The 24,663-nt window shown below is 40.6% G+C and overlaps 2 protein-coding genes across 2 annotated transcripts in view; one reads left to right on the forward strand and one right to left on the reverse strand.

Moving 5' to 3' along the window:
• The first annotated feature begins 443 nt into the window (after positions 1-443).
• Positions 444-8,455, forward strand: PSMC1 (proteasome 26S subunit, ATPase 1). The gene is made up of 11 exons (XM_054635978.2): positions 444-554; positions 928-981; positions 1,810-1,906; positions 2,230-2,354; positions 2,825-3,010; positions 3,232-3,360; positions 4,266-4,362; positions 4,547-4,736; positions 5,734-5,885; positions 7,213-7,367; positions 8,155-8,455. Exons 1-11 carry the CDS (start codon positions 552-554, stop codon positions 8,287-8,289), a joined length of 1,323 nt encoding a protein of 440 aa, XP_054491953.1. The 5' UTR covers positions 444-551; the 3' UTR covers positions 8,290-8,455.
• Positions 8,456-9,453: 998 nt separating this feature from the next.
• NRDE2 (NRDE-2, necessary for RNA interference, domain containing) overlaps positions 9,454-24,663 on the reverse strand; it is a 30,199-nt gene continuing 14,989 nt past the window's right edge. The window contains exons 7-14 of the mRNA XM_054635977.2: positions 24,093-24,226; positions 22,016-22,136; positions 19,823-19,998; positions 18,728-19,114; positions 17,438-18,366; positions 15,104-15,242; positions 12,685-12,756; positions 9,454-12,038 (exon numbers count right to left, since the gene is read on the reverse strand). Coding sequence (XP_054491952.2) covers positions 11,913-12,038; positions 12,685-12,756; positions 15,104-15,242; positions 17,438-18,366; positions 18,728-19,114; positions 19,823-19,998; positions 22,016-22,136; positions 24,093-24,226 — 2,084 coding nt within the window. The 3' untranslated portion in view covers positions 9,454-11,912. The remainder of the gene's footprint in view (positions 12,039-12,684; positions 12,757-15,103; positions 15,243-17,437; positions 18,367-18,727; positions 19,115-19,822; positions 19,999-22,015; positions 22,137-24,092; positions 24,227-24,663) is intronic.

The following is a 24,663-nucleotide window of genomic DNA, read 5'->3' on the forward strand; positions in this document are numbered from 1 at the left end:
TCCCGGAGCTGGCGCCGCCGGTGCCGTGGAGCGGGGTGGAACCGGCGGGACCCGACCCTGCCTCGGCTCCATCGGGCTCGAGTCCAGGCCGAGCTGTGCCCTCGGGAACGTCAGAAGCGGACACTGACAGGTTCTCCTGCATTTCCCCAGGAACACCACAGACCGGTAGAACTCAGTGTGGGTACAAAAGTTATGTTTTTATGAAGGGAGGGATTTCCTGAAAACTTTACCCATGTTCCTAAAGTGCGGCTACAAGAGAAACAATTCTTACAGCACACACAAAAACGTTTTTGTATTGGCTAGCTGATGCAAGAGACGGAAGGAAGGATCAGGTCGAGGAAAAAGCCCCCTGTAGCTTTAAAGGTTTGCCTCTCTTTTTGCCGTGCCTCAGCCGCGCTCCCCTCACAAGCCGCGGGCAAGGGCGCCCCCTGCCGGCCGCTGCGGTGCCACACCCGCGTTTGGCCCCGCGCGCTCGCGTGTCCCTCTCCGCTGCCCGTAGTGACGCGGCCCGGGCGGTGCGGGCGGTGCCGGTGCCGGGCGGTCGCGGCGCGATGGTGAGAGCGGCCCCGGCACCCCGGGCAGGCCCGCGGCACCGAGCGCGGCCTTGGGGGGCAGAGCCGGGTTCTGACTGCAGCGCCGAGCCGGGGCCCCGTGCCCCTTCAGGCTCCGCCGCCGGCGCCCGGCGTTTTGCGGAGTCACCGCCGGTGCCTGCAGGCCGCGGCCCGGCGAGGGGGGAGCGGGGGCGGGGGCGCCGGGCGGGACGCTTCTTTGGTTTTGGACAATAAGTTAAATAAGTTAGCGCTTTGTTTAGACAGGAGAAATCAAATTACGGGATTTCTGTACGTGGACTTGCCCGCAGGCGTCTCGATTCATAGAACTGTACCTATATTATTGTTTTTGTCGTTTGTTTTTTTACCTTTTGTCTAGGGTCAAAGTCAGAGTGGTGGACACGGTCCTGGTGGTAGCAAGAAGGATGACAAGGTAACTTAAAGTAATAAATACCTACAGAATGAACTACGGGTGTGATGCTACAGAGCCTGGCTGCAATAGGCTTCTTAAATTTACTTCTAAAAATTATTGTTGTATTTGGAACTGCATAAAATTATGCTCTTGCTGGGTCTGATGAATGTCTTTTCTGGGTGTACATTGGAGAAAACAAGTGTTGTTCATAAATAAAAAAGGGAGCTTAAGAAAACTGAAATTTTTTCACAGTGACTTGTTTTTCTGAAAAAGAAACAAACTATAAATGTGTCAGGGTTAGGAAACACTAGTTGCCTTCAAGCTGTCACTTAAGGAGCTGTTGTTGGCTTGGAAGTGACATTGCACAATGATCTGCAGTAGGAGTGTTCTTCAGGTTGGGGGACATCAGGGGCCTTCCTGGTCTTCTTTGGAAAAGGAAAGTTCAATGCACATGGCAGGCAGTGACTAGGCTGGGAAGCTGAGTGTGTCTGATTTATTGACTGAAGAGCAGTAGGAAGGTAGAGATTCAATATTTTTCTCATTGTCTCATCTATTAGTTTTGTTTGTGATTTACTTCAGGCTTGAGCCTTCTTTGTCCTGTATTCACTGAAAAATGGCAGAAATTTAAATTAGAGAGATGTAAAATAAGCAGGAGAAAATTTTTTGAACATTCTTAAAAAATAAGAGTAATGTTTCTTTTGGGCTTTTTGCTAGGGATCATAAAGAGAAAGTTTTGTTATGAAGTCCTTCACCTTGAGCCCTTTTTTGGTCTGTGCACTTAACACCTGTGTGTATTGTTTACTTGTTATTATCCCAATTTTTTTTAATTGAATTCTTTTTATGAATAAGGACAAGAAGAAGAAATATGAACCTCCAGTTCCAACCAGAGTGGGGAAAAAGAAAAAGAAGACCAAGGGACCAGATGCTGCCAGCAAACTCCCTCTGGGTAAGCAATCTGCCTCTGTGGAGGTCACTAACACAGTGCCCAATGTAATTGTATTTCTAATTGACATAAAACAGCCCCCCACAGAATAAGATTATTGTTTTGCAAGGTGCAGCCCATGAACTCCAGGTAAGAGAGAGAGAAATTGAACTGAGTGAAAATGCAGGGGAAACACTAAATCTGTTTGTCACCTGGAGTTACAGTGGGACAAGTAAGGTACAAGTTACAGTCAGGAAAATAAAGCAGGATTTCTGGTAATGAATTAGTGGTTAGTTGGTGCCATGTCAAACTTGTTCTAAAATCCTGTGATTCTGCTTTGGTTACAGTGACTCCCCACACACAGTGCAGACTCAAGTTGTTGAAATTGGAGAGAATTAAAGATTACCTCTTAATGGAGGAAGAGTTTATCAGAAATCAAGAACAGATGAAACCTTTGGAAGAAAAACAAGAGGTGAGGTTTGAAGTGTTACTTCTAATGTTACAGTAAATGATCTTAATTAATGTGAGCTGCTTCATATCAGAGCAGTGGAAATAAAGTACCAGCAGTGTTGGTGCAAGTTGATGCAAACATATCAGATTTATCACAATTCCTCATTAATTGGCTAAATTGTTTTAGACCAAGCACAGATCACTACAGGTGAAGCCATGGGGATTTTTTGTTTGTTAATGCTCAAAGTACAGCTCACAGATATCCATCAACAGAGAGAGAAGATTCTAGTTATTCCCATCCATATGAATGGTGTCCATAGGGTAGCTCTAAATTAATAGTGGGTTTTGTTACTGAGCTCTGTCTTTTTGGGGCAGTAGAACAATAGAAAAGACTGGTTCTGCTGTGTTCTGTCTGAATTGTTGAGCCAGTGTTGTACAAGAATGTTTTTGCCTGTGTTGTTCAGTTGTTTCCTGGATTTTTGCTGACAACAGGAGGAAAGGTCCAAGGTGGATGACCTGAGAGGAACACCGATGTCTGTGGGTACCTTGGAGGAGATCATTGATGACAACCATGCCATCGTGTCTACATCAGTGGGATCAGAGCACTATGTCAGTATTCTGTCTTTTGTGGACAAGGACCTGCTAGAGCCAGGCTGCTCTGTTTTGCTAAATCATAAGGTAAGTTGTTTTTATAAAATCAAGTTTCTTACAAGTTCTTATACTGTTTTTATAAGAACTTCTTACAAGTTCTTATACTGTTTTTATTTCTTTTTCTGAAGACCGCAGAAGAGAGAATGCTATTTATTTCACACACCTAAATAAGTGGGCATAGGGATTAGACTTCAGCTTGTATCAAAATGCTGCTTGCCTTCTTTGACAACTCTTAATTCTTGAATTAGGTTCATGCTGTGATAGGAGTCCTGATGGATGACACGGACCCTCTAGTGACTGTGATGAAGGTTGAGAAAGCTCCTCAAGAAACCTATGCTGACATTGGTGGCCTTGACAACCAAATTCAAGAAATCAAGGTATTCAGTTGTACTCATTTACAGTTAACCAGGAGTGTAACTTGTGCTAGGAGTTGAGAAGGGAAGCAGCAGGACTGGCTGCTGTTCCTGTAGTGGTGTCCTTTATCTTTCTGTAGTGTATTTCTTCATTAGATTCCGCTAGGCAGACTTGTGGACCTCAATTTTTTAAGTGAGTCACCAGAATCTGTGTGCACAGGAACCTTTCGCAGTGCTCGGGAACCTGTAAATCCCAGAGCTGGTAAAATCTCTCTAATAGCTTTACTTTGCAACACGTGACGTTTTGGTTGTTGCAAGATGAGAGTTAAATTGTACAAACTGCAGAGACTACTGATGCCATCCAATCTAAACTTAAGGATTTAGTCTTTCAGGACAATTGCTTGTTTTGTTTTTGCATTTGTTTGTTGTTTGGTTGGGGTGTGTTTGGTCAGTCGATTTTTTTCCCTACCAGCAGAACTCTGCTTAAACCTTGCTAAAACTCAGCCTTCCTGTTCTGGCTAGGTGTCTAAAACCACAAATGCTCTTAAAATCGATGGTATTGGGTAACTCTTTATAGAAGGCACCCTTTCATAAAGAGTTCCCTGGCCCCAAGGTCATCCATGGTTGTTTGGGGTCCAGGAGCTCCAGGATTCTAAATGTGGGATGGTGCATTGAGGATGGAGGAGGGGGAATGTTCACTGCTGCTCTACCACACGTCAGGTGGGAACAATAGGAAGAGTTGTGCAGATGGAGTAGTTGTCTGCCTTAGAATTGGAGGCAGCAGAGGGTCATACTGTTTGATGTGTGTCTTGAAATCAGTTAAGTTCTTTTTGTCTTCACTGCTTTCATTATTGCTGTTTTGAAGATCCCTACAGATCTCTGTTGGAGACCACTCAGCCTTATAAAAACATGTTTTTCTTGTGCTTCAGGAGTCTGTGGAGCTTCCTCTCACCCACCCTGAATATTATGAAGAGATGGGTATAAAGCCACCCAAAGGAGTCATTCTGTATGGCCCACCTGGCACAGGTATTTTACAGTCAGTAACATCTGTGCTGAGATAATACAAGTTAAATTATTTACACTTGGTTAGCATTTAAAGCATTGCCAAGTCTGTCACAAATTTCATACAACTCTTTTGTTAGGGCACTGTTTTCTTTCTCTTTTCCTTCTCTGCAAACTAATCACAATGTTTCTTTCTAACTAAAAATAGGCAAAACTTTACTGGCCAAAGCAGTGGCAAACCAAACATCAGCAACGTTCCTGAGAGTGGTGGGCTCCGAGCTGATCCAGAAGTACCTGGGGGATGGCCCCAAGCTGGTGCGGGAGCTGTTCCGCGTGGCCGAGGAGCACGCGCCCTCCATCGTCTTCATCGACGAGATCGATGCCATCGGCACCAAGAGGTGCGGTGCACGGGGAGCGCCAGGGCAGCAACAAACACAGCTTTACAAAAACACTTCTTTTGCAGCTATACTGAGACTCACTTTCTTTGCTCTGCTGCTATTTGCATACACTGTTTTGATGTAAGCTTTGTAGCACTTCAAGTAACTTCGGTGGAAATACAATTTATCACAGCCTTGTCATACTAAATAGACGTGATCAGAGATAACCTCTGTTCTCTTGTTACATGGCAGCATCTCCAGGAGAGAGTGTCAAAACCAGGGACACTGTGTATATGGCATTGCCTAGCTGCAAGTCCATATACAATTACTGGATTCAGTGATCCAATGTTAAAGCAGAATATTTAATATAGAATATATCCTTTTGTTGTTTGCCTCTCGAGTAGGTGGCTAAATGCTTCTGTTCTGAGAGTATTTTACAGAAGGTTACACAGTGTATGTCATGGAGAAGCATTGCTTCTGCCACACTAAACTGTTGTTCAGCCCATATCCAAGCTGTATTACTTTGAAAATTCTGTAGGTTTGTTGGAATGGTCCAGGGCAAATAGTCTGTAAAGTAGTCAGTGTTTTTTAAATAAATAAGAAAGTAAGAAAAATACACATTTATTACAAGGCAAACAACCCAAAGTGCTGTCAGCCCAAAGTGCTAGCTGCTGCCTTATGTATGGATGTATGTGCTTTTAAGAATTAGATTTTTTTCCTTTTTATGTTGATTTTGTTAGGTGGGAAGAAGATATTTCCAAATATATAACAAACATGGAAAAAAATCCCAGATCTCCTTCACTTGATGGCGGTTACCTTCCCCAGCTACCAGAATAGTTCAGTCTCTTTACTTAACCTAGATGTCACAACACGATTCTGGAAATCTATGTTTTGTTTATATGGATAAACATTAAATTTTTATTTAAATCTCTTATGGATGTTTACAAACAAAATAGCCCTCTCCCACCTTTGTGCCAGTTACTTAGTGCTTTTTCCAACTATGTTTTTTTTCTAAAAGGTATGACTCAAATTCAGGGGGTGAGAGAGAGATCCAGCGCACAATGTTGGAGCTGCTGAACCAGCTGGATGGGTTTGACTCTCGGGGAGATGTTAAAGTTATCATGGCTACCAACAGAATAGAAACACTGGACCCAGCTTTAATTAGACCAGGTAAGGGATTTCCCTGCTGTGTATGCTTAAGCCACTTCTCTTGTGAAAGGACTTGTCATAACTGGACAAACACAGGCTGGTAAAAAGACTGCAAACTTGTTCTTATTCACCATCTCATCTATGCTGCTGCATCTGTTGAAATCAGAACCTATTCACAAGCTTCTAAATAGGAGAAAAATCTTTGGAAGTGAAGAAATGTGTTAATTCCTTTATATATACATAAACAGTATGAATATTCTTCCTTTGTATTAAGATGGCACAGCCATTTTAAGTAGTTATTAAGCAAGCTGTGTGCAGCAGCAGCAGCACACCTGCAGCACCTGGGGAAGGCAGGGCAGCACCACCTGTGTTTTGAGGGGTGAGAACCTAGGCTTTACCAGAGACAGCCTGGATCCTGGTGCAGGGAAAGCAGGCTGCTCCTTACTGACCTGGCACACTCCTGCCATTTGAGGGGTGAGTGAGGGAGACATGTTGAGCTTGAGCAGGCACAGGAAGTGTTTTTAAATGGCCACTAAAAATGTACCAAAGCATAGGATGTCTGTGGTGTCTGTTAAGTTGGAAGGTAGAAAACAACACAGAGATGAAAAGAATAAGCTGAAATACCTCCATGGTATGAAGTTGCTGAGGTATGTTTGGCCTGGTTTTGTCATCACTTAACTTTGGACCCCTCAGCTCAAACCCAGTGCTGTTAGAGTACAGAGGAGATAATACTGTGCCAGAATTGAAAGAGATAGTCTGACCTTGCTTTCTACTCCAAGACATGATTCATTGTGACAGGAAGAACCATGGAAGTGCTCAGGTTGGAAAGAACCTTTCAGGTCATTGAGTCCAACCATTAAGGTGTCATGGCCAAGTCCACTACTAAGCCGCATCCCCAAGTCCACTTCTACACCTCTTTTGAGCACCCAGGGATGGTGGCTTCACCCCTTCCTCGGGTAACCTGTTCCAATACTTGACAACCCTTTCCATGAAGGAATTTTTCCTAATATCCAATCTAAACCTCCCCATGTGAACTTTCGGCCATTTTCTCTTGACCTGTTACCTGCATGAAGAGACCAACCCCCACCCAGCTACAGCCTCCTTTCAGGCAGTTGCAGAGGGTGATAAGGTCTCCCCTGAGCCTCCTTTTCTCCAGGCTGAACACCCCCAGATGTTCCTTCAGGTGTTCCTCACAGGACTTGTGCTCCAGACCCTTCACCAGCTCCACTGCCCTCCTCTGGACATGTACCAGTTTAAGTTACTGCCAGTTAAACCCTTCAGGTGTTCTTCCTGCTGTTTCCAACAGCTGCATGCAGAAAACCTAAGGCTGAACTTCTCTTTTGCACAGGACGTATTGACAGGAAAATAGAGTTCCCTCTGCCTGATGAAAAGACGAAGAAACGAATCTTTCAGATTCACACGAGCAGGATGACCTTGGCAGATGATGTGACTTTGGATGAGTTGATTATGGCAAAAGATGATCTCAGTGGTGCAGATATTAAGGTCAGTGCACATCACCATTGTTTATACGTCAAAGCAAAAATCAAATCTCATTTTTGCTGCATCCAAAACCATTGTCACCTGAACTGTTTGCCAGTTTTCTGTGCATACATCACCGAGGGACAGTGGGATGTTTAAAATACCTTTTATGAGTATCAGGTACTCTGCTTTACAAATGGGAAATTATCAAAATTGTAATTGTGAGGTAGCTTGTGCTGGTAGGAGTATGTACCTGTGTTACCTGAATATGAAATTTTAAAGTAGTGAAGTAGAAACTAAAAAGAGAGTGTGGAATCTTGTGCAAGGTATCTTAACAGTACTTAAGATAGTTCCTAAAAATGCTACTTATCCTGTACTGTTGCAAGGCAGATAAAAATGCAACTGTATATTAGGAAGCTTCAGCGATCCTGTCTGCTTTTTTAAAGCAGATAGAGCCCTTGCTACAGTTACCACACTCGTGAACTTAAACCACCATGACACAACTGTGACCTCCCTGCAGAAGGATCACACAGATGGATGTGTAGGTCCTTGCACAGAGAAATTACTGTTGTTACAAAGCTGCCTTTCTGTCAGGGAAGTGTAACTCTTGACTACCTCTGTCCTTTCAGACAGCTCACCTGGCTTTATCCAGCCTGCTTCAGTGCTACAGAACAGTATCAAACTTTAGAACGTAGATCTTGTTAACAGCCTCCCTTCTACAGTTACTGCAGCAGTAGGAAAGATGCCTTTGAGGGTGTGGTTTGAAGGGGTTGCACACTAAGTGTAACTATTCTTGCTTCCTGTGTTGCAGGCAATTTGTACAGAAGCTGGATTGATGGCTTTGAGGGAACGGAGAATGAAAGTAACAAATGAAGATTTCAAAAAGTCTAAAGAGAATGTTCTCTATAAAAAGCAAGAGGGAACCCCTGAGGGGTTGTATCTTTAAGTCATCTTGTCTCTTTGGGAACTATACAGAACTTTCTGTGTTGGTGAGAGTCTTGTGTAAAGCCACACAGCTAGTTTGCATTCATGAACAGGTTAAAAGCTGGTGGGTTGTGGGTTTTCAGTCAGTGTAACTTTTCACTTCCCAATAAAACATTTATTTGAATTGAGCTGTTTTGGTGGCACAGCCCTGCTATTTACATGAAACTGTTGCATTCACTGACTCAAGAAAAAGTGCTGGTGCCCCAAGTGCTTGTCTCAGTGACCCACACCATATGGGGAGGGAGCAATGCAGGTGCTCCAAATCTTAGTCCTCCTTAGGCATAATGGTCTCTTACAACTACTCTAGCCCTGCTGTTGTTCTTGATTACCTTCTTGTATCTTTTTTTAGGGGCTAACTAGGACAAGTGTCACTTTTGAGTAACCTCAGTGTCATCAGTCATTTATACATGAAAATCAATGACAATTATGCAACTGTGAGTTAAGAGTGAGATAAACTTTAAAGGTACCCATCTCTAGCACTTGCAGCTTATAAGGGCAAGATGGATGCTCATTAGTAATCTTACCTTAAACATATAAACATGTTTGGATAGGGTACTTTTAAGATTAGAGTTTATAAATTTGTTTTTCCCAAAAGGGTTTCAGTTCATTAGATAAACATCCAAGGTAGAGAATGTCTTTGAAAAGAGCCAACAATAGGAAGAGGTTGTGCACACTCCTAAGGCACCAGCCCCAGTGCTGGAGGTGCAGGGTCTGGCATGCAGCAGATGTGCACAGATAAATTTTACTACATGTGCCAGGCTTGGTGTTCTACAGCATAACCTTGATTTCTTCCCCCTGGACAATTCTGTTGCCTCCAGCTCCATTCCCATGGGGCCAGGTGTCCATTGGCTCCATTGTAGCCATGCAGGTACTACTTACCAAGTGTCCTGTGTAGTACTCTTCTGCGAAGGCCTTGTTAAGTTCTCAGGAATTCATTTCCAAATGTTGTACATGTGATCTTTAAGGTTTATATAAAAGTTCCACATGCAAACCAGTTTTGCATTGTGTGCAGTCTTTGTTCTGGGAACTTTCTGTGGGAGCAAATGCAGGCCAGTAACAGACAGTGGAGAGTTACACCCAGAGCAATGCCTTTCCTCACTGCCAGTGCTCCAACAACAATGGCAGCAGCAGGGCCAAGAGATTTTATTCTTCTCTGTAAAAATTATGTGGCTCATTGTTAAAAATGAACTCTACAGATGAATGGAATTCTTTATTTAATCTAGATGACAGAAATCCTGAAATAGAATTGTTTTTCATCTGAAGCTAGAAAAACAAATTTTATTACCCATTCTTATAAATCTTAGGAGATCTGTCTCCTTGGTAAGGTCACAAAAAGCTAGGGGTTTTTTAGCACTTTCTAATCATGGCACTTGATCTCACTGTTGCTTGAGGGGCTGAAGAGATGTATGACATGCATGGCAAGCAAGGCACTTTGATTAGGGACATGGCTGTTATTGCTGCCTCAAAGCAACAGCCACAAAGAGATGGGTTCAGCTCCCTGAAGAACAGCTGCATTGCATTAAATGAACCCAAGGACTCTGTTCTGGTACCTTGTCTGCCACCCCAGGAACTGAAAAACACACGTTTGAAAATTCAGCTCTTAGCTTTTGCAGCAGAATTTAACTGCTGCCTCTTTTGCCAGAGTTTCTGAACTTGACAATACAAAAGTAATAAATATCAGGAGAAAGTGAACAGCAAGTATATTCCTCACAAGGACAGGAAAGCTACTGGGGACTGAATTAAAAGGCAGGACCTGCTCCAGGAGGCCTCTGACCATCAAAAGGAAGGAAGCAGCCCAAATGCTGCTTTGGGAGAAACTGCAAAGGAAAGGACTTGGGACAGGATGCATGGAAGAACAGAAGAGTGATGGATACAGAAGTCATTGCTGCCATCACTGGAAGTTTTCAAATGTGCCTGCAGCCAGAGCTTGTTCATCTCATCCAGGCTCCCTGTGCTACAGAAGGTTGGACCAGATAATCTTTCAAGGTCCCTCTCAACCTGGGTTCCTCTGTGACTAAGCAGGAGCACAATCAAGCTTCTCTCCCTCCCCATGGCCCTTTCAGGGCTTTAGAGGAAATGGCATTCTGCTGTGATGGCAAAGCATTAACAAACACAGGCATAATTTGTCCTGTTACTGTGCAGGGTACAGAGTAACTTTACCTCCAATTCAGGAGCTCTGTCATTTTTGTAGAAAGTAAAGATTTAAAAAATAAACTGTATTTTTCACAAAGACTAATTGATTACAGCAAAACCAGCATCACTTGCAACTACATCAATACTATAAGGCTCTTCAGAAGTGCTGAAATGCCATTTAAAATTATACATATTCCCTGCAATATTTAAAATAATTTTAGAAAGGAATAAATGAAATGCAGCCTGGACTAAAGTGTATTCTATCTTGTACTGTGGTGGCAAACCCAAGCTAGAAGTTGTGTGGCTTGGTTCAGACACAGTTTCATGTGCAATAGGATCTCACCAGCTGGATGGTCCCAGTTGCTTTAGTGCTGCTAGTGACAATTCGTTATCTCATGAAAACTGTCTGAAGCAGTTGAGGGTATTCTGTGGCTGCAGGTACACTTGTTTCAGATGAAAATCCAGTTTCTGAGTCCTTGGGTCTCAAGAGCAGGGATGCTAAACAATCCTTTCCATGTTTCAGCATGTTCTGTTTTACAAAATAAATTTATAACATAACTGTATCTGTAAATTGTTACTATATTTCATACTATTTCTCTAGGAGCTTGCTAAAAGCCTCATGGACTAGAAGCTCCTTTTAAAATCATCATAGAAGACTATGCCTTCTTGATGAGAATCAAATACAGATCAAACCTCTACTTCTCTTACAACAACTGCCTGGACTTGAGTCAAAGCCAGTAATTAATTACAAAAATTTGTTTAGAAGTGAGCTGCTTAGAGATGCATTATGGACACATTTTCATTTTTAATACACTCAGTTCTATTTTTAATACCTAAGAAACAAGTTACTTTTGAATTTTCAAATATTCAGGTATATTTTTCAGAAAGATTTACATTTAAATGGTCATCTGTCAAAACATATCAAAATAGGTGCCTGCTCAAACAAAAATTTAGCTTTTACAGTATATGTACAGATGTAATGGCTGTTTGACTTGGCAGCTGCATATGCACAGCCACACCATGCTGAAGGAAATTACTGAAGTCTGCCAACTGGAGGACAGTGGAGCATCCATTTGGCAGATGTTTATTTCCTGTGCTGCTCATCAAGCCATAGTTGGCATGTACTGAACCTCTACTGAGCCCTGGGGAATGTAATTTTAAACAATAGAGGAAGAAATGCAGGCAACTTCCAACAGGAGGCTATTTAAAGAGCCTGTCCTTCTGCAGGAGCCAGCAATGCTGCAGAGAAATGGATCCATTATTGTGGGCAAAATGCAATTCTTGATTCCAGAAGACTTGCAGGTAGTAGAACTCCATTTTGATAGGAATTTATATAAAATATTTAACAACAAAAAAATGCCAAGTACATAGTACCCAAGTCCCAACAGAGTTCCTGTATGAAAATGGATCTAGTTATTAGCTTTGGAAGCAGCTTCTGTACTTCTGTAGCTTTTAAATCTCCAGTAGTAGATCCAGCTCTTCCATAGGCACCCGCACTCTCAATTCCTTCTCAGTCATTAGATCAAGTGTCTCCTGCAGATCCTCAGGGAAATACTCGACTGCATCCATGTAGAGCACCTGGAAAGACAGCGAGAACATTTTCTGTGCTACCTTTCTAGCAAGAAACACAGTATAAAGTGAGTAGACAGCAACAACTCTGTAGCAAGAACATAAGAAATAGCATGTATTATTTAAGGTAATAGGAACACAATTAGCACTCCTTCAGTGACAGCCAAGTAGATGTTTAATCAAGTCTTCTCAAACTTGTACTGAGAAACTTTATTCAAAAAGATAAAATGGAGGTCAAGACACTGGAGCATTTGCAGCAAATACAGACATTACCTGAGGAGTTGCAGGTTCTCTCAATAATTTTTATGTATTATTACATAAATAAATTTTTATTTAGCTATGTATTTCTGATACTCCCATGCTCATGATAAAAGTCTGAAAGACTCAATCATTTCTACATCACAAAGGATTTCTTACTGCCATGCCTCAATGCAACACCTTTCTGTCCTGAACACAAACTGCAGTGACTATTGATCATGTTTCCATTGAAGATACATCTCTTATTTGCAGAAAATCCTAACATTACATCCTCAGAAACCTCTTCTTTCGTTTGCATATAAATTCTTACAACAACTACTAAAGCTAAACTTTTTTTCAAATACAGAACTTCAAAAATTAAAGTATGATGACAAGTTTACCTGTTTTCTGTGCTTACCTTTGCCCAAGGACAGTTCTGAAGAGCTTTATAAAATAATCCTTTACTTTTTTCTTTTTTTCCTAGTGAAGCCTGTGTGATAAAAAGACATTCATACTTCAGTGCAGTAATAGCTGAAATACTGAAACAATTACTTCTGAGACAAAGAAATGATTGCTGAAAAGCTCAGTGTTCTTCTGTTGAGAAATCATTTTTATTCTACATTGTAGTAGCTATGTATTTTATCAGGTTACACTCTTCAGATGTCTTACAGGAGTTTCAAGGCTTTACTTGTAAGATAAGGAAGAGAACAAGGACTCCCAGCTATTCTAAGGAACCTGGACAGACCAAGAGCAGAACTTGGTGCTTTGGCCACTCCTCTTGGTTTGGTGATGCAAACTTGCTGATGGTACAGACTCTCTGATCATGCAGATCATTACTGAAGATGCTAAAGGGCACTGGTGCCAGTATCAATCCCTGGGGGGCAGCACCAGTGGCTGGCCTGCAGTTCCTGCTGCAGACTGAGGCCTTTGAGCCTAGCAGTTCAGGCAGATTCCAGCCCACACCCCTGTCCACTCACCAAACCTATGTTTCATCAGCAAAAACACAGATCTATAGAACTTAGAGTAATATCAAACAATCACAACTTCTTTGATGACTATGTCTGAAAATGTAAATGTTTCTGATTGATTTTGCTTCTCTAAATAATGTTATTCCAAGCTATTACTGTATTTGCCTCCATTTTATTAGCATCTAGTAAATACTCCTAGCTGTTCTTGTGGAAAAGGTATCTTCCATGAATGAAGCACTAGTGATAAAATACATAATGGCTGATCTTTAGCATTTGTGCATACTGGGGTGTCATTATTAGTTTGTAAAGAATAACAGTAATTCAGTTCTACATTCCTACATACAAAGTTGCATAACATATTTACAAGCATGTATTTGTGTAGAAATGGTCACAATTAACAGTCCCACACAAGAGATCTTCTCAAACACAGAACAAGATTTCTTCTTCTCCTGCCTCCTCTCTATTTCACAGCCTTCTGACTGCTGATCCCCCTCTCACAACTTATTACACCAGGGGACATGAACAGAAGAGTAACACTGGGGAATGCAAGTTATTACTTGAGTGTTTTCATCTTCCATATTGTACTTTGGAGAAGCAAGAAAACCAAGATGGCAAAGCTGACTATATGATTTTATTTCTGTACTTCCATGGGGAACTATGGAAGAAACAAACATTATTGCTTTTCAGCATTAAACTGCAATGCCAGTTAATGTAACTTTTATATGCAGCTTTTAAGAATCAAAAGACTGTCAAAATTGAAGGCAAATTACAGAAGCTATAGCTATGTTTTGCCTACCATGCATTTATTTTGCATATGATCTGCACCTCAAGTGTTGAGGGAGCTGGCAGATGTCACTGAGAGGTCACTCTTGACAATCTTTGATTGATCACAGCAACTGGGAGAAGGACCCAAAGACTGAAGAAAGTAAAACATCACTCCTGCTTTCAAGAAGGGGAAGAAGATGTACCCAGTGAACTACAGGCTGGTCAGCCTCACCTTGTACCTTGGGAAGGTGACAGGACAGCTAACTCTGGAAACCATTTCCAGGCATGTGAGTGAGAAGAAAATCAGCAGCTGTGTGAATTCACTGAAAGTCATGACTGAGCAACTCAATAAACTGCCATGATGAAATGCCTGGCCTGGTGGATAAGGGGAGAGCAGTGGACATTGTCAATCTGGACTTCAGGAAGGCCTTTGATACCGTCTCCTGCAAGAGCCTCCTAAGTGAGCAGCTGACAAAAGAATTGGATGCACAGACAGTGAGAAAACTGTCTCCAAGAGGGCCCAGAGGGTGGTGATATGTGGAACAAGTCTGGTTACAGGTCAGTGACTAGCAGTGCCCCTGGTACTATGGGGACAAATCTCATTTAACACCTTTGTTAATGATCTGGCTAATGGTGCAGAGTACACCCTCAGCAAGCCTGCAGACCACACAGAACTGAGAGGAGTGGCTGATCTCCAGAGGGATGGCAATGGGAGGAAGGAATCAGCTGACAGAAACCTCCAAGTTCTACAGGAAGTGCAAATTCCTGCACCCAATTTACACTGGAGTCCACTCCACTGGAAAGCAGCTTGACATCTACTGGTATCTCAGGACATACTTTCTTTTTATCTGTGTAAGATGACAGACACAATGTCTGCATCTATATTAAGACTACACTGTCAGAAGCTATTACTCCTAATCCACATGAATTACCTTCTCCTTAATGTTCCCAACAATAAGGAGCAGTACAAGTCAAATATATCACCCTGCAAATCACAGAGGCATGGCAGCATTTAGTATTCCTTTTTCTAAGCAGTATTCCAGCTGTGTTTATGAGAATTCCAAATATGGCAAAACAAAACAAAACAAATATTTTTCTTCTTACCATGAAGTTCAAATACATTCTCCATAGCAGTGGACAATGGGTACCATTTTCACTCTGAACTGCATGTTCAAACAGAGCTACAATCCGATTTGTTAATCCAGTTTCAGGAATAGTACAATGTATTTCACCAACATCTGCCCTGAAACACAGAGAACAAACAACAGTCCTTTAAACCCAAGCCAAGGGACCACATCTGGGTAAGAAGAGGTAAAGAACAATGCACTGCCTCTGTTCACAGCACCATTTATAGTCAGGTTTTTTTGCAATGTGTGCTATAAACTCAATGTTATAAACCAGATTTTTAGCACTTACTAATGCAATCAACACATTTCTAAATAGGAAAATTGGGAAAAAATATAAATTCAGTATTTTGGTGAAAATTCATGTAGTATGTTCAAAAATAATTTCTCTTTGAAAATAAAAATCCACTATCATATGATCTTAAAACATCTTAGCCTGCCTCCAAGATAATTTATCATTCTAAGCTTGGCAGAGCAGCTCAAAAGAAATTCAAGTCTGGATCAGCACATCTTCTGGTGCCCAGGCAAGTTTGTTCAAATTTACCCATCACTTTTGTAATGCCATACATTGGTCTTTGATCAAGGTCAAAATGACAACTCTGAATTTCAACCATAATTATAACAGTAATTTTCACCCAGAGATTCAAATTCCCTGAGTTCCAGGCAGAACACAAAAGCAGTTTTCACCAAAGCACTGATTTCCTTCAACAGCTGATACAGACTGGCTTACTTTTGATGCTTGAGCTTGACAAAACAGGCTGGAGCACTGATGGCAACATCACTGGTCTGTGCATGTTCTCTCAGCCTGCCAGCTTGCTCCACTCACCAGTAACACCTGGCTCCTAACCTCTCTCTTTTTTTCCTTGTGTCTTTGAAGTAAGTTTCCCCTCATTTTAACCTTTGCCATGAGGGAAAATTATGTAACCTACTCTGCATGAGTCAAACATTTGAAGCCTTGTACCTAACAGTGACTTAAAAACATTCCTGTTTTAACCTTTGTGCCCATTTTTTCATCTGAATTCCATGTGCTTAAGGAGAAATACAACCAGAATATGAAATAGACAGACACAACACAGACATTTTCTAATTTTGTCACAACATCACAAAACATTAGTTTTATGCATGACTGACAGGCCACTTATCTCCCTGTTGCAGTAGCTCAGCTCTGCTCTTGCAAAACCCAACTTGTCCTTTATAAATGCAATCTATAGGAAAGGCTTTGCTAGCAGTGAACAATCTGGAAAGGAACTCAACCTCACTGAGAAAACAGTTCTGAAATTTTCAGTTCCAAGTAACAATAATGAAAACCTATCAGTGTTAGTCTGAAATTAACAGTAAATCAAATCACAATCCTCCTTTACATTTGGTGGCTGTAGAATTCTTATAACAATTTAGGATGACACAGACTAACAGTTCAGGAACGTCACTATCATGTCTGAATGCCTGTTGTCAGCCTACAGCAACCGAAGTGGATACATCATCATTTCCAAGTATTGTGTAATTTCACCATGTGTGAATATTGTGAGCTTACAGCCCTGTAAAACTTCCATGTAACTGTTTCCTAGATATCTGCTGTCATGTGCAGACACAAACAACCAAGCTGTCAATGTCACTGCAGATATTGCAGTAGGCAGCAGTGGAAAGGCAGCTCCAAACATTGAGAAGACAAGAGACTAAGCTCTCAGAATGAACATGTACCTTGCTCCCCATATCTCCTACCCTTTCCTCCTTTCTCAGGAGCAAAAAATCTGAGCCCAGACCACTGTGAATTCACGGAATTTCCAGCCTCTTCTACCTAGTAACAGCCCCACACGAAAACTAAACTCTCAAGGACTCACTATGGAAACAGATCTGCCACAACTGTATTTGTGATTCAGGAGTAAAGTAGGGCAGCCAGCTCAGGCAGGAAGTGCAGCATAGCTCTGTATTATGCTCTTTATTGCTGTAGTACTAAAATGCAGCAGTTTCTAAGCTCACACTGTCTATCTTGGCCATCTAAGCAGGCTTAGTTATTTAAAAATTCTTTAAAGAAATGTGTACCATCCTGATATTAGTAGGAAGTAATCAAACAAACTCAAACACAATCTGGCTCAGGAGAAAGGACATAAGGCTATCACTCAGGGCATTTATTCTGTTCAAGATTCTGCCACTGACTCCCTGTTCAGCCTGGAGCAAAAAACCTCCAGCTACAGCTGCTCTTGCAGCTACAGCTTCTTCACCTGCAAAATGAGAACTGTGATAGCATTTTCTCTCCTCTGCTGAGTGATTAGACAGATTCAAAACAGCATAACTGTAAGAAGCTGCAAGGTGTTACCTTTGGACCTTCTCTGTGAGCTTTTTTCTCATCTGCTCTGCTTGGATTGCAAACAGCCATGGCTCTAAAGAGTTAGTAGACCTTGTGACACTATCAAAAAATCTTCGTGCTTTGCTGGCACAGTGAGACTTCCTTTGGATGTGGATGTATGACCTCCAAAGGGACTGGTTGCTAGGATACCGTTTCAGAGCCTCTGTCAGTGCCTCTCGCAGGGGATTCAAAGGATAAACACTGATTTTCATGTGGAATCTCAGTAAATTTGTATGCAGCAGTGTGACAGCTTCAAGAGCACTGGGAAAATTTAGAATACCAAAATTCTCTCCTGTATTTTCACATTTCTGTGAACCAGAAACTTCAAGTTTTTCTGAAGCCTGCGTATATATTAATACTGCAGCATCAATCCCAAGAGTCAAATACTGAAACAGTGCATAACAACCAACCAGGTTAACCAGCTGATCAGTATCATTGGCCTGATCCTGATCAGAAACTGCTGTTTTACTTAAATATTCTTGCAGTGCATGCTCATATGTTTTACGAGCTTTCAAGACATTGACAGGTGACACTTGTCCACTATAGGGCACATATGGTCCATTTTCAGCCAATTTGGTCAATATATGAACAGCACGAGAGGTGACAGCTCCTTCCAAACTTTCCAGCAGTTCCACTTCCAGCTGAGCATACAGCAGGCTGAGGCTGCAGAGCTGAGCACTCTTCAATCCTCCTGTCCCTGCTGTGCAAAGAGCTGTGTCAAACACCTTCCTGGAATCATCTGTGTTACCAAGCAGCCACTCCAGGTAGGCATAGAGCTTCCAGAGAGAAAGGTTGTTTCGGTTGTCAGGTGCTTTAAGGAAATTCTTGGCCAACTTTTTACTCTTCCTCCCTTGTGCTTTTAGCTTCTTTTTCTTTTTTGCTTGGAGACACTGAATTACCTGCAGGGAAAAATAAACAGGGTATATTTTGAGAGGGATGGAAGCAGAAAGGAGAAAAAAGCCCCTCACAGCAATTTTTTATAATATAATTACAAAATTATATATTATCATATAATAACATTTATGCAAAACTTCAAAAAATAGTTTGCTACAGGTATGCCACTCTTTAACATGTACTAAAGAAAAGGGGGTTTTGGTTTTCTTTTTCTCCCCCCTTGTGCAATCTTAACTGATATTTCCTGATTTGAATACTTAGTCCTGCAAGAAAACTTTTGTCAAGACTTTTTAAAATTCAATATAAACATTATTACAGAAGAAAGCCACACATCACAACATTGATTCTATGCAGACTCCTCATTACCTTAGATATTTCATACTGTAGCCAACAAATGGCCAGGTTAGATTTTTCCTTTCCTGTAAATATCTGGGACAGAACATGGAAGACATTCTGTATGAACTCCTCTCCTTCTTTATAGTGTCCTATCTGATGTCTGCCTCGTGACATCGTATCCATATGACCAATACTGTTGAATCCAGAAAGTGGAAAATCAACAGAAGTCAGTGGTTTATCATCATAAAGCACACTGTCAAAGATGTTATTTTCATCCATGGCAATATAGAGACTGGAAGGAAAGAGTCTGCTTGTACATGGAACTCCCAGGAATTGCAAAAAAGAGTACAGCAGTTGGTGTTGAAGCTTTGGATTAGAAAGACGGATTAAAGATGGTCCAAGATCATCAAATAACACCTAAAAAAATCCAAATTAAAACAAATTCCATTAATTTATGCAATCAAAAGCAGCAAAACTTTACGCAATTAAACAATTTATGCAATTAAAGAACCTTCTGAAATCAATAGCATTCAGAATTACCATTAAATAGTATCAAAATGTCATTCAAATTAAAAATGGACAAGTTAAACAAACAATCTGTTTTTCCAGTCAGTCTGTAAATTTGCTATCAAGAGATTTCTTTGCCTGTGAACAACAAAGACCTCCACAGAAAACTTACAAAATGAAGGTCTGGAAGATTTTATTCATAGGCCTTTTAACACATTCACATTTGAAAATCAATGTCTGACTTGACCTATTTCCCAAGGAATAAAAAATATCCAACTATCTGACTTGAAGGCAATGAAACCTTTGTTTATTTAATGCACATCTCTTCTTAAACACATATTTCTGTGAGATTTCTCCACACAGATGACAGGAATCATGGAACAGCAAAGACAGACTATTTTGCCTGCAGACTTTCTAAAGTTTACCATGAGCCTCCCATGGCTTTCAGAAGTCTCAGCATAAAACCTCAGGCAAATTTTGAATTTCAAAGAAAAAAAATCTTTTTTCCAAACAAAGAAAAATATTATTCTTCTAAAATATCCACAAACATGGCAATGAATTAAAATTGAAGTATAGCTAGTATTATCATCTCCCCTTGTTCTATTTTATCACAGTGACCTGTCTTTCTGGATCTTCACAATCTTCTTCAGTTTCCTTTTTGGTTTTGTCTGGCCTCCAAGGTAACCAGTGCCTTGCCTCCCGGGAATATTCAATATCCAACCAAATATGCCACTTGGGAAGAGTTTTATCTTTTATTTCTTGATCTTCATCTATGTCTTCCTCATCCTCATCATCTAAAATCAAATCAATATATACACACACAAAATTATTAAAGAAAAATTATCCCACCAAATCCAAAGGCCAGGCATGACATACACTTTAACTACTTTAACAATGGAAATAAATATAGTTAATAAAAAAAAACACACAAGACTTAGCTGAGATTTTCCACATCACAGTTCTGGGTTTTGACACCAACTCTGTAATAGGAAGGTAGAAAGCTTCCAAACTTTTAGAAGTTGTGAATCAGTGTCAGCACTCAAACTTTTTCACAGAGGAGAAGAAAAAACACTGACAGGCTGTGGAGCACTTCTATCAACAGCAACTTGCAAGCAACAGCCAAGAGTCAGTCATCCTTTTGTGCAATTTACATTCTTCACTTCATACCTGAGCATAAAATTTCAAGTATGCTCTTATCAATACTAGTTTGGATAAAACATTTTGAGAAAACCACTGAACATGAAAAATGGTATTTTAATATTAAACACTGCAAAAGAAGTTTGGCCATGTTGCTTTATAACAAGTAGTATTTTCAACATTTTAATTAATGTGCAGTTGAAACAACCCACATAGTTACACACACACACTCTAAAGGATGTGCTTAACCACACCCCACTTTTATGATAATCTTTCTGGACTATTGGATACAATTACCCTATTTTTCTTCTGACAGCAATGTATTAATTCTGTGCAGAAACTGATGAGCACCTATAGGCAAAGGGAAAGCTTGTAGAGATGTTTCTTTTTATTGCTGAGGAAAAAAATTGCCCTCAAAATTTGATGGTTGCCTGCATTATAAAAATCAAGCTATTTCTACACCACCTCCAAATTCTTGATCCTGACATCTGCCATCTGAAACACTCCCAATCCCAGTTCTTCTTAAATTTCAGGTAAAACAAACAGGTGGTTGCAAGATTTTTACTCTCTCTATATTTTTGTGATCAAAAATATCCCCTTTAGTCAGCAACTCTATGAAAAAAGACAGCATTTCAACAATCTAATCAAAGTGTGAAGAAACCTGACAGTTTTTAATGAACAAACTCAATTGAAAATTGCACCTGGACTTTAGGGGTTGACACATATGGGGAAACCAGTGGTATATACTGGAGCTGCCCAAGACTGGCAGTGGTCCTCTTCTCTATACTCACTCTTCTCAGTTTGTGAACAAAATGCCTAAAGCCATCAAAAATAAAACTGCTGAACTCAGGGGCCAAGGAAATTCCATCTTAATCCAGGGACAAGGGAGGCACATAATTATCTTTCAGTTCCTTTGTTTACTAAAAGCAGACCCAAACTTGCTTCACCAGAGTTGCTACAGCAGGAGTAGCAAAAGCAAAGACAGTTCATCTTTGGTCAGACACATTCCAGCCTCCTGCTTCCCTGCAAGCTGTATCTGCATGAGAAATAGTCCTTGACATGAAAAGAAGCACTGTAGACCACAAGACAAGGTGAGGCTAAGCAGCAGGGAGTGTTTTCTGCATCCCTGCTCATCCAGAAGCACTCCAGCCAAGTGAAGACACAATTCCTTCATTTCCTGCATCACAACAAGAAAGGAAATGTTTTCCTCCTATCTTAGCTATACCTTTGCTTGAGAAACTAAAGTCTGATTCTGGAAATAGAATCATAAATCTAGGTATCCTTGAAGCAACTGTCATCTAACAATATAATCCCACTTCACCTTAATAATAGGGTGAAAGGGTCTTAAGGGAAGCAGCTTCCTCTCACTTTTGATGGGCGTGACTCTCCACCAGGTACTCACACCTCTGGCTTTTCCAACATGAAGAGAAGGATATGGCATCCTCCTCTAATTCTCACTGTAGGAAGGGCAACAATGCTCCATAAACAATATCATACACAGAACATGCAACACCTGCTATTCCCTGTGAAGTATGATATACATTATCTTGAAATCAGTAAATATTTTTTAAAACTTGTATGCAAAATCATGGCAAGACTCAGATTATATCATTCTAATCAAAATGTTTAGAAGAACACATAGACATACAACTGCACATATTGTGACACACATACCAGGCTTAAGAACAACCCAGCCACCCTTTTCTTGTTGGTGCATCCATGCTTTCCAGCCTCTTGCTCCTTTTTCTCCAATTCGTGGTTCTCCACTATCCCAAAAGGGTTCAAAGAATTCCACCTATTGTTTTTGACAGGACCAACCAAAACAAAACATATAGAGAAATAATTTTTGTTGTACTACAGACATTATCTCTGTCAACTTAGGTTTCTCAGACCCTACAAGCATGTACTGGATACAATTTCTGTATCTGAAGACTGTTAGATACTGCTTAAGATTCAGCAGGCACAACTGAGTACTTCAGTTACAGCTGTGGCACATAAGGACTGTCATCAGCTCTTCTCATGAAAATAAAGATTGTTTTAAAAGGTAACAGGCTTTAAAGAAAGCAAAATACTTTTGTGCCCACAGTCCTTTATAGATCTTTCAAGGATAAAGATCCAAAGTCCCTAAGGTGTGGCTTTCAGAACCCAGAACTCCCCTCCTCCCTAAGTTCTATGGGACCATGAAGAATTTGGCTAATGGAATGATAATTCAATCACACACCTATGGTCAAATCAAAATGTTACAGTTGCACATAAATATGACTAAAGACAGAAGAAAAAGATCCATAAGGACTTTAATCCTTCAGGTTTAAGGATGGCCAAAAAGGTCAGGGCACTTTCCAGTGAATCAGAAGTTCAGGATTCTAGTCCTGGTGACTGTCACTGCCAGTATGCAATCAGTCATCTCTAGATTTATCAATTCCTCCTCTGCTTTGTGTATCCTAAGCTCTAGTGACAATCTCTCACCTATTAAATGCTTCTGCTGCTTACCAACCCTTGGCTTGGACATTGAGATGTGACTGTTAATACAAATATTAACAATAAAATTTACTCCAAGAAAAACCAACATGAGAAAATTCCAGGCTTACAGCAAACTGCCAAATATAATTCTGCTCCTTGTGGATTTATTCTTTGCTGCAAGTGAGAAAGTGAACTGTGAAAACAGTACAGAAACAAGTAATTCCAGACTGAGTCATAACACTTCTGTATCACAGCAGAATGTGTGATCAGCTGTAAATCTGGCATTTTCCTATTTTCAAGAACTGCATTTTCCAACCTAAACATGGTCCTTTTGAATCAAGGTTCCTTTTCATCCTGCTCTAAGATTTTTTAAAAACTACAATTGCAGTTTTTCAAATGACTGGAACTGTAACTACATGTACCTGTACAACTACTCCATTATAGCTATGACTGAACTCTAAATTTTAGCTCTTTAAGAAGACAGCACTGATTTTTAACCTGTAAGATTGCTCTATTTGTGGGTAACAGTACTAATCAAGAGAGCAAGAACGGGAGTCTGAGTTTCTGGGAAGACTGTGAGGGAGTGGCAGCAAATTTAATTTTATCCTCTACAGCAGCCCAGCTGCCTAAATGGCAGCCTCTCTACCACTCATTAAAAAGGAAACAGTTCCTAACAGTTCAGGGGGATGATGCTACTGGCAACTAAATATTAACTTCCTTATTATTAGTGGGGTGCATGTGCAACATGCTCCCGAACAAATGAAGAGAAAAAGTGATTTAGTACTTCAACATTTACCAGTATAAGCTGAACAAAATCTTATGGGTCAAATAAAAGGCACTTGAAAGCACAGAAGTGTTCTTAATGTAGCCATCAAATTAATGGAAACAGGTAACAGAGAACCTAAGAAACTTTGGCAAAAACTGTGTGAACTGAAAGATTTTATGTCCTATCAGCTCTCTCCATCACCAGTAACAAAACAACAGCATTTTGGGGGAAAAGAAGCAGGGCAAGTGCTAGCTAGACACAGACATTGGTCAGCTAGCTACATTTTTTCCATTTTAATTATTAAAAAAGATACTTCTATTATATACAGTAAAAGCAGCCAATTGGCCTGTAGTTCCAGAGTACCCACAAGCATTTTTTTCAATGCAAGCATCACCTTGAAGAACCTCTAAGCAAGCTGTTATCCAAAATATTTCCTTATGGCCTTAAAAAGTCATCAACATTTTTCTGGTACAGCATTTTCTGTAATACATAAAGACACACACCCATTTAAATGGAAATTGCTACCTGTCCCCTTGTTGGCAGATCTTTTACACTGTCAGGTTTAAAGAAGGTGAAGTCAATCAGAGCCTGAAACAAAGACACTGCTTTCTCAGAATGGCCAGCCTGTCTCAGAAAGTGGCACTGCTGAATAAATATAGCTGTAAAGAAAAGAAGATTAAAGTTTAGTATTTCAGATTTTGTTGCAAAGTGTTTTATTACAGCCCACAAATATAAAAATACATACACGACATGCTGTAGAACGTAATTGTTTTGGAACAGTATCAAAATCCAAACTATGAAGGGTAACCAGCACAAATGCATGTCAAAATGGTCACAGTTTAATGACCTTTCCTTTAAGACTGCTCACTTTAAATGTGCCAAAGAGATGACTTTTATTCATGCCATCCATGCACTGTCCCTACTGGTGGGAAGTTGGACACAATGCTCTGCCATTCACTGTACCAACATCTGTCAGTGGGTCACAGCCCTCTCTGAAGATACTGGGTGTTATCACAGTGCACACAGGAGGTGATGACAACAAAAATCCTTTTTGCCTCAGTTTTGCACGAGATATTTACACTGATAATATGTAAGC

This window comes from Agelaius phoeniceus, chromosome 6 (genome assembly GCF_051311805.1).
Source record: "Agelaius phoeniceus isolate bAgePho1 chromosome 6, bAgePho1.hap1, whole genome shotgun sequence".
Lineage (NCBI taxonomy): Eukaryota > Metazoa > Chordata > Aves > Passeriformes > Icteridae > Agelaius > Agelaius phoeniceus.